The 16128-nt window shown below is 41.1% G+C and overlaps 1 protein-coding gene across 1 annotated transcript; it reads right to left on the bottom strand.

Annotated features, from left to right (window-relative positions):
* Window positions 1–14977: 14977 nt before the first annotated feature.
* Window positions 14978–15490, bottom strand: LOC140185535 (jupiter microtubule associated homolog 1-like). The gene has a single exon (XM_072238868.1). It carries the CDS (start codon window positions 15488–15490, stop codon window positions 14978–14980), a length of 513 nt encoding a protein of 170 aa, XP_072094969.1.
* Window positions 15491–16128: the final 638 nt, after the last annotated feature.

The raw sequence follows: 16128 nt of genomic DNA, 5'->3' as shown, positions 1-16128 counted from the left end.
TGTCATCAATGTGTATTTCATTAGGAATGTGATGACATTTGGTATGTCACCTAATTACTATGGATATATGGTGGAGAGCATTCTGACTGTTGCATCACTACCTGGCATGGAAGCTGTAATGCACAGAATCACAAGAGTCCCCAGAGTGTTGTAGCCTCCAGTTCCATCTTGGGTACAACCTTCCCCATTATCAAGGACGTCTTTAAGAACTGGTTTCTCAAGAAGACAGCATTCATCACTCAGAGCCATCTAACACCTGGGGCATGCCTTCTTCTCATTACTATCAACTGGGAGGAGGTGCAGGAGCCGAAAGACCCATGCTTAACTATTTAGGAACAACTTCTTCCCCTCTGTGATTAGATTTCTGAACAGTCCATGAACCCATGAATGCAATCTCATTGTTCATTTCTGCGCTGTTTATTTATTTTGTAATTTTTTTAAATCTTATGTCTTGTTGCTCTGCACTGCTGCACAAAATAACAAATTTCTCATTATATGTTATAGTGTTCATAAATCTAATTCTGATTCTGATTGATTTTCAGAGTAGAAGGGAGAGTTTGCTCTGTATCCCTCATCCCCTAGAAGCTGAGAAAGTTTCTTGAATGGCTTAACTCTTGGTGGTTGCAAAGGTATACTCAATGTCAAGCTGTGGTCATCTTAGACCTGCTAGACATTATCCATCCATCAACTCCTTACCTGCAAAGATCATTCCACATTACTCAAAGGGTTAGTTTCACATTAAACAGAAGTGCAAGAGGATATGAAGTGAGAACAGAAAAAGGACCTGTAGCTCTACCATTCAATTTTGAAGCTGATCCGTCAACTCGTCCAGTTTCGTCCTTTCTTCCTACATCTCCTGATCCACATCGGAATCCATCTATATATCTTCTCAGGTTCAAATTTACACAGTAACTGAGCATCGGCAGCTCTCAGAGGCAGAGAATTCCGAAGATTTACAATTCACTCACTGAAGAAATTGTTCCATATCTCCGTTTTATGCAGCTAACCTGAGGTTACCCATCTATACAAATCTCATTTTAAATACCCCACCGCCGTCCTGTTCCAGTTTCTCTGACAGAATATGGAAAACAAGGAGGCAATTAAAATAAGATTAGGATAGATGGGTGCATAATGATTGTGCAGACTTGATGGGCCAAAGGACTTTTTTGGAAGTTATAAATCTCCACAACTTTATGAGAACACTCACAACATCCACCCTTCAAGACATTCTCAGAATACAAAACGGCTAAAACCTGCTTTAACTTGCCCAGAGGTTCCATGCAATATTGTTAGCCTTTATCACCCCACAAGTGTTAGAGAGATGGGACCCCATCCACCACCCTGCCAATGGAAGACAAAGCACTCAGTTGTCTACTGCACTCTGGTCTTGTACTTATGATATCCAGTGGCAGATCTCAAGCTTGCTCAATTTCCCCAGTAACAATAATGAGAAATATAAAACCCCCCCAATCTGTACCACATTAGACCTTCTGCACAAGCAATTCTATTTAAAGCAGCTATGAAGGAGAAAAGTTACATTAATTTGCATTACCTTTTAACTTGCTGAATTTAGTTAAAAGTTAATTGGTCAAGTATTTTTGCATTTATACATTTATTTTATTAAAATTTTAATAAATGTAATATTTGCAATTGAACAATTGATGTTTAATTGTCTCAAATGTTAGGAATATTCAGAAGAATCCAAAATCCTTGATTGGTTGGACAGCTGGTGAGATATCTGGTGGTTTGACTTTGACAGTCATTAAAGTTCTATTTCGCTGTTCGGAGACTATGTCCATCCTGACTTGACTACATGACACCATTACATTACATAGTGCCTCTCACCAAGCACTGCCTTAACCAGTTAGTAGTGAAGTGGCTTTCAGTTAGATAACATTGGCACAGCCATAAAAGGTAAATTGGCCCTTATGCCAAAGATCAGCAGGGAGCATGGACCTCTAATTCAAACAATCTTGTGAATCTACAGTACATCACAGCCGAAGCATGTATCCTTTCTTCAACAGATACCAGGTGCATCTTTCAGTAATGCTATTGTTTGTGCTCTCCAAACAACCATGCAATAAAATCTGACACTTCCTTTACCTCTGTTCACTTTGCAAAATGAAGTTGGAGAATGCTGAATATTCTCACCAAGTCAGTCAGTATCTATATAGAGAGAAGAACAGCTAATGTTTCAGGTTGACAAACTGTTGTAAGAAATTTTAACTATGCCACTTTCATCACAAATTCTGCCTGACTGTTGTAATGTTTTCAGCATTTGTTTTATTTCAGATAGGTAACATTTTGCTTTTGGATTACTTTCAGTTTTTTGGATTTTGTCTACGAGGACATCGGCATTCCTCTGAACACTGGGGTTTACAGGTCTCTCATCAGCCTGGGTCTTTGAGTCCACCGGAGAAGTCAGAGGCCCAATGTCTGCGAGTCTGAATCCACTGGAGGCACTTTTCAGCTGCCCCTCATAGATTCTTAGCTTATGTTGGTTGTTAATGCAAATAATGTGTTTCATTCTATGTTTTGATGTATGTGTGATTAATAAATGAACCTGAATCTGATTCACCTGTCATTGATACGGACTGAAAATAGCTGAGCCACTTTCAACACCAGGAAACGACTCATTTATTCTTGCTTCCTGTTGTTCTCATTAAGCAATCTCTAATCCATATTACACTGTCCCTGCGAGCCCTGTGTGTTGCCTTATCAATGCAGATCCAATTCTATTACATTCTGTTATGCCCTACAAAAGACTCTATTAGACTTGTCATGCACAATTTCCTTTTTGTAAAACCATATTGACTCTGCCTAATCATATATATCTTTCCCAATGCCCTGTTAACACTTCTTTAAGAATGGATTGTAGCAGCTTCACTGCAACTGATGTCAAGTTAACAAGACTACCATCTCTTATTGTCTTCTTCCTTCATTTCACAAAGTGCCACCAGACCATAAGACATAAGAGCAGAATTAGGCTAACTTTGGCTTCTCTTTTCCTTTTGGGGTATTTGAGGAAGCTCTTGCAGCATGTTTTGCTTCTTATATTTGGCTGGTTCATGCTTATTTTATTTCATTGCTCTTTCTAGTTTTTTTAATCAGTGGCTTCTAAAACTCTCTTAATCTTCTAGCTTATTAGCTTTCACTTCTGTAACTCTTTAGTCAACCAGGAATGGACTATTTTAACCATGATGCTTTTATTTTTCAAGCTAATGTATACAATTAGAAAGCAATTATTTAAAACTGATCATTTTAATCTAATTTCTCAAATTACTTACAACTCACAACAACCCATCCCCATACCCATGTAATTGCATTCAACGGTAAGTTTATTATTCTTAACATTGACATTGAGTGAGTCACTCTCTATCTCAATGTAAATTGCATTGTATTATATTTGTTCTTCTACAGGGAATCCTGCAAAATTAGATGAATGGCTAATCCTGTTTTACCACACAAGGCAGGATCTAAGTTAGTCCGTTATTCTCCAGGCTACTTAACTCCAGGAATCTGCTCTGAAACTGTATTACGAATTCAGTTTTCGAATTGCTTTTGCAAATTTGATTTGTTGGAAATATTAGCTGCACCCACCACCCATGATCATTGTATTACCTTGGTGAACTAAGTTCCATTTCAGCAGAAAACTTTTCCTCATCCTTGGTTATCGCCTTGGTTGTGATCACCAGAAACCACAGGCAACTGTGAAAAATAAACAGCGTTGCTCCTCCTGAGGTTCACATTTGAATTGCATTGCGATAATGGATTTAGTCATGAATCAAAAATCCTATTATCCACATCTGGTAAGAGGAGATGTTGTAATCATGATCATCTGAAAAGAAGACTGGTCTCATTGATGTTACCACAGGGAAAGTTAACCGTCTTCTTGCATGCTCAAAGATCTCTTCCCCCAAAACAGCATCAACCACTCAACATGGCTTTTTCACCTCACTAAAGCCTTTGACTCCATGAAGTATTCTCATCAAATTCAGCTGTCAACGGAAACTCAACACCATCTTACATTTGCTCAATGGTGTACGTGAGTCATGATCCTAACTAACAGAGCAAATCCCCATGAAGGCTTCTGTCATAGAAAGCTGCATTGTTGCCTAAATTTTTTTAAGATCTATTTTGCCGCATCACTGTATCTCATCTCCATCAAACTTCCCATGAGTGTTGTCAATCACCAGAATTTATGCAGGACTGTTCCACCTTCAGAGACTAGACTTCAGAACTAATGTCTCCCCAACCTCATTAGTTCAGCCACTGTGTGCAAACAACACTTGCAATTGTGTGCACTCAGAGCCTATTGTAGGCTTTTTTCACTGAAGCTAACAAAAGGGTGGGCATTGCATCCAACATCTGCAAGAGAAAGGTTCTCAACTGCCCTATAGCATTTAACAATATGATCACCCAATAATGGAATTATTTGGAGTGACACAGGAGAAAGCGTGGAACAGTCCTTTCACAGTAGATACGACTTACTTTAAGCAGAAGTCGATGATGAAATTTACCACTGCCTTTGGTGAATTGAGAAAGGGGATTCATATGCCCTCAATGAACTTCAGGGTTGCATATGGTGACATATATGTACTTTGTTAATAAATTTACTTTGAACTTTGAAAGAGGTATGTGAAAATCAAGTTCTCAATCCCGGCCAAAAATATATTGTCAACTTGGCACCAGTGCTCTACTGAGACCGGGATTACCTAATGCAGACACCTCAGGGCACTGGAAAGGTGCCACAAAATCCTCTAAATTCACTGGTAGTATATGAAAACCAGTATTAGCATGTTCTTCTGGGCGAACATTTCCAGAGTCTCTGTTTGCTGGTTCTTTTGGGTTGGTTATGTCATTCAGAGTCTCTCACCAGTCTCCTAAAATGCAGATTCTACTCTGGATTCTGTCACAGGAAGAGATGTCAAGTTCAAGTGTAATTGTCATTCAAACATACACATGTAAAGCAGTAAAACAAAACAACTTTTCTCTATGGCCAAGGTACAAATCGCAGTATATACAGTCAGTGCATACACACAGCATGTATATTTATAATAGCACATATCATCACAAAAAATTACTTTAGCACAAGTTCCTGAGTGGCATGGCCTGAAGCTTGATGGTGCATGGATGTTGTCCTGAAGCCATGTTTCTGCAAGAACAAGTACAGAGCAATTCCTCACCTCTTCCTTGGTCAGCCGCAGACAAACGCAATCCAGCCTGTCTTCCACAGAGTGAACACTGGAGAGCAGCATTGGTGGGAGAGCTGTCCTGGGTGGCTGTAACACAAGATGTCGTGGCATGAGGGCTTGGTCCACAAAATAACCAAAGCCACGCAGCTCCCCTGCCATCGGTCTCACCAATGAACCGGACTTGCAGTACTTTATATTTCCAATGTTCAACTTGCAATCAAAAGACAAATGCTTAAGAGACACAATTGCCCCATTCATTGGGCCTAGACAGGCTGTTGTGACCAAGCGTGGCACCATCTTCCAGGTGAAAGAGCGAAAAAAGATCAAACTTCCTTGGAAAAGCACAAAATCCCGGTGATTGATGGGCAGAAGAAGCATTTGGAGATAGCACTGGGAGCCTTGCATTGGAAGCAAACAGAAGCAAACACAATGGCATCCTCAATCACAGAACCTGTAAATTTAGAATGGAAGCAAGTCATCCTTAATCTGAAAGGATTACCAAAGAAGACAAAGTATTGCATTGGATATAGTTCTACTAGAAATGAAGTCATGTTGTTTTTTGTATTGTGTTGTAAGAAGTATGCTATTATGTTGTTTCCATTTTGTTGGTGTTTCTTACATTATAGTATTGACTGCAGATTAAAAGTCTCTGGATCATCACGAAACACACTATGGAAATTGACCTTCCTTTCTGGATTTGGGACAATATAAATCTGCAGCCAAAAGTTTGAAAGGGTTTTGTGACAGACTGAAGCAGTCAGGGATTTGCAAAAGGAGTTAGATAAAAGCTAGAAATGAACTACAGCTAGAGATAAAATTTAATAGAGGCAAGTGAAAGGATTGCCCATTAGAATGAAAAATGGTCAAATACTTGTACAAAGGATGATGTAGAAATCGCAATTGAAGTGGAAACAGGTCTGGGCTGATAGTACACTTGATATTTAACATGTCAAATCACTCTGGATCAGCTATAAAACAAATAGATTGCTGAAGTACATTGTTAAATCAGTTGAGTAGAAACTGCAGGGTGTCAAGCTTCAATATTACAGTGCTCTGCTCAGACTCCGATGGGTAGCCAGCCCAAGTCTGGTCAAGCCAAGTGAGCTGAAGAGTTATAAAAGGAATCTTGTGTTGAATGATTAAAGAGCAAAAATGACTGCGATGTGTTTAACAGGCCTGGATGGGACGAATGTGTTTCATTACTGAAGGGGGCTCTGCCACATGAGGGCTTGTCTTAGTGGTAAGCTGTGGCAGTTTGTCTGCGAGTTTCAGAGTCCGGGGCCAAGGGATGGAGGCCTGAAGGTGATCTGCCCTGGGGTTAGAGGCTTGGGTGTGTGAAGGTGGGAAGGGTCTTGTTTTGCTGCTGTTGTCTTGTTTCATTCTGTTATTGTTGATGATGCTGCTAATGTTGCTGTGTGCTGTGTGTTGTGCTATTGTTGTGTTGAACATTGTGGGCATGCTATGTTGGCGCCAGAATGGGTGGTGACACTTGGTGGCTCTCCACAGCACATCCTTTAATGTGTTGGTTGTTAGTGGAAACAATGTGTTTCACTGCATGTTTTACTATCTACAGTACATGTGATAAATAAGTCTGATCTGATCTGCATTTCCTTTTCAAGCTGCTATCTCACCTTGTCCAGGGACAGGGCACTGGGTAACACCACACAGGCTTCCAGGCAAGCCTGCTCACTGACAGGGCTTTTTAGGAGACTGGGAAACAAGGAACTGTGGTGGGAGAGCCACACTGCAGAATGAGAGATTCTTTCATTTAATCCCATAGAACATTAGAACCATAGAAAAACTACAGCACAGAAACAGGTTCTTTGGCCCTTCTTGGCTGTGCTGCACCATTTTTCTGCCTAGTCCCACTGACCTGCACCTGGACCATATCCCTCCATACACCTCCCATCCATGTATCTGTCCAAGTTATTCTTGAATGTTAAAAGTGAGCCCGCATTTCCCTCCTCATCTGGCAGCTCATTCCACACTCCCACCACTCTCTGTGTGAAGAAGCCCCCCCTAATGTTCCCTTGAAACATTTCCCCCCTCACCCTTAACCCATGTCCTCTGTTTTTTTTCTCCCCTTGCCTCAGTGGAAAAAGCCTGCTTGCATTCACTCTATCTATACCCATCATAATTTTATATACCTCTATCAAATCTTCCCTCATTCTTCTATGCTCCAGGGAATAAAGTCCTAACCTATTCAACCTTTCTCTGTAACTGAGTTTCTCAAGTCCCGGCAACATCCTTGTAAACCTTCTCTGCACTCTTTCAACCTTATTAATATCCTTCCTGTAATTTGGTGACCAAAACTGAACACAATACTCCAAATTCGGCCTCACCAATGCCTCATACAACCTCACCATAACATTCCAACTCTTATACTCAATACTTTGATTTATAAAGGCCAATGTACCAAAAGCTCTCTTTATAACCCTATCTACCTGTGACGCCACTTTTAGGGAATTTTGTATCTGTATTCCCAGATCCCTCTGTTCTACTGCACTCCTCAGTGCCTTACCATTTACCTTGTATGTTCTACCTTGGTTTGTCCTTCCAAAGTATAATACCTCACACTTATCTGTATTAAACTCCATCTGCCATTTTTCAGCCCATTTTTCCAGCTGGTCCAAATCCCTCTGCATGCTTTGAAAACCTTCCTCACTGTCCACTCTTTGTTTCATCAGCAAATTTGCTGATCCAATTTACCACATTATCATTCAGATCATTGATATAGATGACAAATAACAATGGACCCAGTACTATGGCACACCACTAGTCACAAGTCTCCACTCAGTGAAGCAATTCTCTACCACCACTCTCTGGCTTCTTCCATTGAGCCAATCTCTAATCCAATTTACCACCTCTCCATGTATACCTAGCGACTGAATCTTCCTAACTAACCTCCCATGCGGGACCTTGTCAAAGGCCTTTCTGAAGTCCATGTAGACAAGATCTACTGCCTTCCCTTCATTCACTTTCCTGGTAACCTCCTCGAAAAACTCTAATAGGTTGGTTAAACATGACCTACCACGCACAAAGCCATGTTGACTCTCCCTAATAAGTCCCTGTCTATCCAAATACTTGTAGATTCTGTCTCTTAGTACTCTCTCCAATAACTTACCTACTACCGATGTCAAATTTACCTGCCTATAATTTCCCAGATTACTTTTAGAGCCTTTTTTAATGAACGGAACAACATGAGCTATCCTCCAATCCTCCAGCCCCTCACCCGTAGATACCGACATTTTAAATCCCCTCTGCATTCAAACTTTGAATGGGTCTGGTATAGGCTGATGACACTTGGGGCCACCCCCGGTGCCACTGCTCACTGTTTTTCTCATTAACCTTGCTGAGCCTGTCAAGGAAGTTTTAGATGACAGAAGACTATTTATATGAACTGGGGATGTGTACCTCACATTGTCAAGCAGCATTTAACTGAGATAAATGGGCTTTCATGCTTGCTTGTGGAGCCAACACCTTGCAGTTGGGAATGATACTGAGGAACGTTGAGAGACAAATGCATTTAGTGGTCTTTGCACATAGATCACTCATTTGCAACAATTCTAAAAAAACTACATCAGGCTAACCACATTTATAGCACCATTCAGTACAAATCCTGTCACAGTGCAGGTCACTGGTCCAACTACAGGGTTTCGACTATGGCGGGGTGAGAGAGTAGATGGAAGAAGAGCTAGTAGAATGATTCTTGGAGAAAGAACCCCAATACTCAGTCTGAATGCTCACGTACCTTAGAACCACACTGACTTTGCAGAACTGGCAGAGGGATGAATTGCAAACAAGATGCTGGTGCTTCCAGTTTAATGAGTCAGGTAGGAGCTGGCATTACATGCTGTATAAGAGTAGGAATAACTTGGACGTCGGGAGCCATTTTATCTCCTTTGGGGTGTCTTAAGTCACCTGAATGGCCTGCCAGCTAGTGTGGACAGCTTAGAAGAGATCAGTGCCAGTTCCTGACTGACACAGGGATTGTTATAGTTAGGAATTAGGATGTGATACCATATAGACACGACCTCCTGATACTTTTTCAGTTGCCGGGACATTCTTTTCAACTACTTGTGGGATGTGATCACCTTCGGCATTTATTGCCCATCCTAATTAACCTTGAATTGTGGAGGAAGTTAAGAAGCAACCACATTAATGGGTCTAGAGTCACATATAGCCCAGACCTTGGCAGATTCTTCTCGCAAAGAGAGTTCGCAAACAATGCTGTGGTATGCTGAGATTCGTACTCATGCCTTCAGGTCAGATGTGTGGATAATAATTCAACAACTATGTCACGAGATGACAAGTATTTCACCTCCAGCACTGAGCCTATTTTCACCTTGTTTCCCCCGACAGTGAAGAAAAGGTCAGATGGCGGGCAAGCAGGGATATCTGTTTGAAAGGAGTAGCAGGGTTAATGGACCATCTGGTCCTGACTGGTCTCATTTTCACATGGCCTGCATAGTGGGCAAGGTTGTGAGCAATCAGAAGCTGGGACTGCCCCGTGGAGAACTGGTCTGTGCATTACTATCCTACCTTACACTCACAATAACAGAGGAAACCATTTAGTCCATCACGTCCCTGGCTGTGTTCAGGACAGTCATCCCATTTGGTTCCATTTATGCCCTGTACCCATGAAACCCATGCATGACCACCAACTTCCATTTTGTGCAACACAGGAATGATGAAGGGTCTCAGTCCGAGAAGTTGACTGTTTACATAGATATTCCATAGATGCTGCCTGGCCTGCTGAGTTCCACCAGCATTTTGTGTGTTGCCTGGACTTCCAGCATTTGCAGATTTTCCCTTGCTAGTGAGCTTCCATTTCATGCTTTGTGATCATTTATCTACAATAGGAGTAATGTATAATATCTAAGTAACCTATCAGCACTTGCTTGGGATGTGGAGACAAAGCAGAGCGCCTGGAGGAAAGACAACGGATTACAGAGAAAACCCAGGGTCAGAATCATTTCCACATGCCTGGAGCTGTGAGGTAGCAGCACTACCTGCTGCATAAGCCCACCGCCTGTACACGCACACGGCACAGCATCAACACATTCACCAACTACTGCCCAGCATTTGACTGACCCCCTTTCGGCTGCAGCCCTCTGACAGTTGTGAAGATAATTTGAACAGGTCTCATTCATTCTGCTCACCAGCCCCTGCTTTCATCAGGGTAAGTTGCCCATTGCAGCTGTAGAGCACTGGAAGAAAGAAAAGACTCTTGTTCATGTTGTTTACTTGGCTTTCTGACCTGGCCGCCTCTCTCCAAAGAATTAAGCACAAAATGTGAACTGACACATTAACACAGCTGGAGCTGACACTTAACCACGTTCAGATAGAACATTAACAACAGCCTCCCCACCATAAATCCACCCCTCAGCACTCCCACCCTTTTCCATTTTGGGTTGAGTTCAATGATATAATGTATGACTTAGGAAAGCAAAGGAAGATGAGAAGTGGATTCCTGGCTCAAAATCAACACCACAATCTCACCAGGAGACACTTATTGCCCTCTCCCACCTTTTTATATTGGCTATCTCCTTTTTTTCCATGAAGGGTATCAACCCAAAGTGTCAGCAATCTATTTCCCTCCATAGTTGCTGCCTGACACACTAACCTCCTCCATTTGGGTGTTGCTCCAGATTTCCAGCATCTGCAGAGTCTTGTGTCTTCATCACAACAAAAATGTTTTACCGGGGTTTCTGGATCTTACATTATAATAATAATTACAAGTGCAACTCCATCAACTGGAATTGGCATTGATTTATTATTGTCATATATACCAAGATACAAAGAAAAACTTAATTATCATGCCATCCATTCAGATAATTTCAAACCAGAAGTACATTGAGGTAGTACAAGGGGAAAGCAAGATTGAAGAGATTAAAAAGTACCTCTGCCAGCTGATCTGCACAGGATTGGCCAAGGACTCCATCCAAGCCAGATACCTTCCTCCCTCAGTTTGCTTTCCAGAAGGCTGATCTGATACCTACAATAGTGTCTGTGGGTACGAGTGCATTGAAGGATATTGGTGTCATTTCATTCACCTTCTGTTCAAAAGGTTCATAAGATGCAGTGAGCTTTAGTCTACCAGTTTAAATTATAGTATCTTTAATTAACTTTAAAAGCACCTTTGGATGCTGGCGGTGCTATTTAAAAGCAAGCCTTTCTTTGTTTTTATGGCTGAGAGCTTTAGGAATGCTCATGTGCACAAGAAGGGGAAATGTCAGCTTGGCATCTGCTCCTTGCATCCCACACTCACATCTGTTTCCTTATGAATCTTGGCAATAACTGGCTCTGTGTGTATTTCATCAATGTTACAATGCAGACACTCCACCGCATAGATAATACTTCGACCAATATATTGCCTCTATAATGGAAAGAAAACTTCATCTGCAAGCTTTCTGTTGAAATGCGTGGAGTAGGAAGAAAAAAAATCTAAAATAATTTACTCTTAATTCCAAATTGTTCCAGTTGCACAAAATTCTAAACATGTTTGTACTTTGGAATTCTGTTCTGTTGAAATAATCTCTCTTTGTCATGGTCCGGTCCATGAAATCTGCATTCCGATTCACAGTCTGGTCCATGTTCCTTATTCCAGGTTTTCCAGTTTTCCCCAGTTTCTGTTGAGGCCACTGATTCACGTTTGGGCTGGCTTCATAAATACCTTCAGGATTCAGCCCCTGGCTGTGGCTGCGGTTTTGGTTGGCTGAGCGTGGAGAGATGAGCTGGGAGTGTGTGTTGGAAGCAATGGGTCGAGACGACTGACTGGAAAATGGCAGAGAGAGAGAACATCAAGGAAAGAGCCAAGCTGTTAAAGGAAGTTTTTGGCGAGAGTGGAAGTGAACTAGAGATGGAGGTTGGCGGTAAAGAGGAATGGAATGGAAAGAGGAAGAAAAGAAAGCAGAGGTACGGGATATCAAACTCTGAGGAGTCAGCGGATGATCAAAACAGGACAGCAAAACAATGGAAAGAAGATGAGATTAAAGTAATTATAAAACTAAGCGAGGAGTCTTTTGGTGATTGGAACCCGATTTGGTTGACGAAGATGCTCAACAAAATTATAGGCAAGATTAAAAGAGCAAAGATTTTATGAAATGGATCGCTATTAGTGATTTGTTGGGATAGTGCTCAGCAAGGCAAAGTGATAAGATTATGTAAGATAGACGGCACATAAGTACAATGCTCAATACCCAACAATAGAAAGTGGACTAGAGGAGTTATTTCTGGGATACCAACAAAAGTTACTATGGATGAGATTAAACAGAACAGAAAAGGAGCAAAAATTATTGAGGTCAAACATTTGAAAGTTACAAGAAACAGGAAAAGGTGTGATAGTTTATCGGTAATGATTAACTTTGATGAAGAGAGATTGCTAACTAACGTTTACTTTGGGTATATGTGTTATGCTGTTAGAATATATATACCACCGCTTCTAAGATGCTATAAATGTCAGAAATTTGGGCACATTGCAGCGGTCTGCAGAGCAAAACAAAGATGTGGGAGATGCATTGGAAAACATAAATATGGGAAATGTGAAGTGGGAGATAGGCTGAAATGCTGCAATTGTGGCAAGGAACACAGCGCAGCTTATCGAGGGTGCATTTATAGCAAGAAGGCAGCTGAGATACAATATGTAAAAGTAACTCAAGGAATCAGTTATGCAGAGGCAGTGAAAGAATTTGAAGAAAAAAAGGTTGTCAAGCAAACAAATACAGGGAATAATAAACTGGTGAATTGTGAGAGCTGTAATATGAAAAACAAGGATACACTATTAATGAGTAGAAAGGACTTCATACTTTTTTATGGTGGATGCAATTAATTGTTCAGCGCAAACAAGCAAAAGAACTGAGAAAATTAAAATTATCGTCAAGGAAAAGGAATTTGTTGCAAACTGAACTATCTACATTCAGATTATAAAATGAAAACATGGAAGCAAATGAAGAAGAACTCCGGGGTCTCAGTAAACAACTGCAGGCTACGATCCAAGAAAAGGAAAACCTGAAAAAGCAGATAGACTTGGAAAAACAAGAAGTTTAAAAGTATAACGTGTGATAATTACTATTCTTTAACAAGATGATTTTAGTCTTACAAGGGATGTAGATGAAATCAATGTAATTGAGGTAATGCAACTACACGAAAACATGTGACATAATTAGGGAAGAATAGCAGTTTGCGGCATTATCTAATAAGCGCAATCTTCAAATATAAAGTGCCAATACAAAATGGTGACGCTCAAATTTTAAGGTTGCAATAAAATCAACGTTTATTCAGTCTGCAGCTGATACACTGAGCTGAACAGTCGATTTACCCCAGCACAATGGTAGACCATCCACCAGGTGGGACTCTCTTGCGCCTTACTGGTTCAGGTTGAGCAGACTCTACTGGCCCAGGCACGCACTCTCCTCTCTTTCCCTGGGCTTCCATTTGGTTTTCAGTTTCGGAGGAACCTGGGCTATTTTCACCTTCCCCATTTGCGATATCCGGAGTTTTGGGAGGTATTTCCACAATGTCAAAGATGCCACTTGCCTTGCCACCAGGAGGATTTCTCCGTTGCTTTCGATCAGGCGTTTCAGTGGTAGCTGCCTGAAAGATACCACTACTTTTTCCACCTGGCGGGTTCCTTCTTCTAGCCACAGGTTGATTTTGCAATGGTGGCCCAAAGATATTGGATGCGGTTTTGCTTGGACGGGAATGCACTGGTTTGGCATTTTCCTCCACCTCCAATGAGATACAGGATTCACCACCTGGAGGCTGCATCACCCTGGAACTGCTGCGATCCTTGGAGCCCATGTCTTGGATGGTGGTTGTGCTGCTCATGTCTTCCGATCCGTAGATGAGATACCAAGCTATTAATAGGTATAATAACCACCAGGTTATTACGTACATTTAAGCTGCTATTGATACAGTACCCAAAGTGGTCGTATAGAGGTTACATCTGATGATGCTATGCCATTGTTACACTTCATGATGTCAGCAAACATCACAATGAACTCAAGACCTGCTTAAGGTGTGTGATTAAAATTATCGTCAAGTCTGCAGAAAAGTATCTTGATATTAAAGGAATTAGGTGGAAAGAAGTCAAAGAAACGCTGAATGGAGAATCCAGCAGTTCACAGGCAGGGGAGATGGAATCTTAATGGCAGTATACCTATCGCAAATGGTCAAGAATGAAAGAAATATGTTTCAGAACTTAAGGAAAATCCTCAGATTTTATGGTTGAAGCCCAGGGTAAATGTGCAGAACTCCAAAAACAAATAGATGCACCCGACAAGAACAACCGTGAGTTGGAAAAGAGATTGGAAAATGGAGGAAATTATTACAAGGATAAAAAAAGAAAAGGAATTTGTTGCAAAGTGAACTATCTACATTCAGATTATAAAATGAAAACATGGAAGCAAATGAAGAAGAACTCCGAGGTCTCAGTAAACAACTGCAGGCTATGATCCAAGAAAAGGAAAACCTGAAAAAGCAGATAGACTTGGAAAAACAAGAAGTTTAAAAGTATAACGTGCGATAATTACTATTCTTTAACAAGATGATTTTCGTCTTACAAGTGATGTAGATGAAATCAATGTAATTGAGGTAATGCAACTACACGAAAACATGTGACATAATTAGGGAAGAATAGCAGTTTGCGGCATTATCTAATAAGCGCAATCAATCTTCAAATATAAAGTGTCAATACAAAATGGTGACGCTCAAATTTTAAGGTTGCAATAAAATCAACGTTTATTCAGTCTGCAGCTGATACACTGAGCTGAACAGTCGATTTACCCCAGCACAATGGTAGACCATCCACCAGGTGGGACTCTCTTGCGCCTTACTGGTTCAGGTTGAGCAGACTCTACTGGCCCAGGCACACACTCTCCTCTCTTTCCCTGGGCTTCCATTTGGTTTTCAGTTTCGGAGGAACCTGGGCTATTTTCACCTTCCCCAGTTGCGATATCCAGAGTTTTGGGAGGTATTTCCACAATGTCAAAGATGCCACTTGCCTTGCCACCAGGAGGATTTCTCCGTTGCTTTCGATCAGGTGTTTCAGTGGTAGCTGCCTGAAAGATACCACTACTTTTTCCACCTGGCGGGTTCCTTCTTCTAGCCACAGGTTGATTTTGCAATGGTGGCCCAAAGATATTGGATGCGGTTTTGCTTGGACGGGAATGCACTGGTTTGGCATTTTCCTCCACCCCCAATGAGATACTGGATTCACCACCTGGAGGCTGCATCACTCTGGAACTGCTGCGATCCTTGGAGTCCATGTCTTGGATGGTGGTTGTGCTGCTCATGTCTTCCGATCCGTAGATGAGATACCAAACTATTAATAGGTATAATAACCACCAGGTTATTACGTACATTTAAGCTGCTATTGATACAGTACCCAAAGTGGTCGTATAGGGGTTACATCTGATGATGCTATGCCATTGTTACACTTCATGATGTCAGCAAACATCACAATGAACTCAAGACCTGCTTAAGGTGTGTGATCAAAATTATCGTCAAGTCTGCAGAAAAGTATCTTGATATTAAAGGAATTAGGTGGAAAGAAGTCAAAGAAACGCTGAATGGAGGATCCAGCAGTTCACAGGCAGGGGAGATGGAATCTTAATGGCAGTATACTTATCGCAAGTGGTCAAGAATTTAAGAAATGTTTCAGAACTTAAGGAAAATCCTCAGATTTTATGGTTGAAGCCCAGGGTAAATGTGCAGAACTCCAAAAACAAATAGAAGTACCGGACAAGAACAACTGTGAGTTGGAAAAGAGATTGGAAAATGGAGGAAATTATTACAAGGATACAAAAAGAAAAGGAATTTGTTGCAAAGTGAACTATCTACATTCAGATTATAAAATGAAAACATGGAAGCAAATCAAGAAGAACTTCGAGGTCTCATTAAACAACTGCAGGCTATGATACAAGAAAAGGAA

Source organism: Mobula birostris, chromosome 20, assembly GCF_030028105.1.
Source record: "Mobula birostris isolate sMobBir1 chromosome 20, sMobBir1.hap1, whole genome shotgun sequence".
NCBI lineage: Eukaryota > Metazoa > Chordata > Chondrichthyes > Myliobatiformes > Myliobatidae > Mobula > Mobula birostris.
Note: the sequence above shows the minus strand (reverse complement) of the source record. Positions and strands in the feature narration are given on the sequence as shown.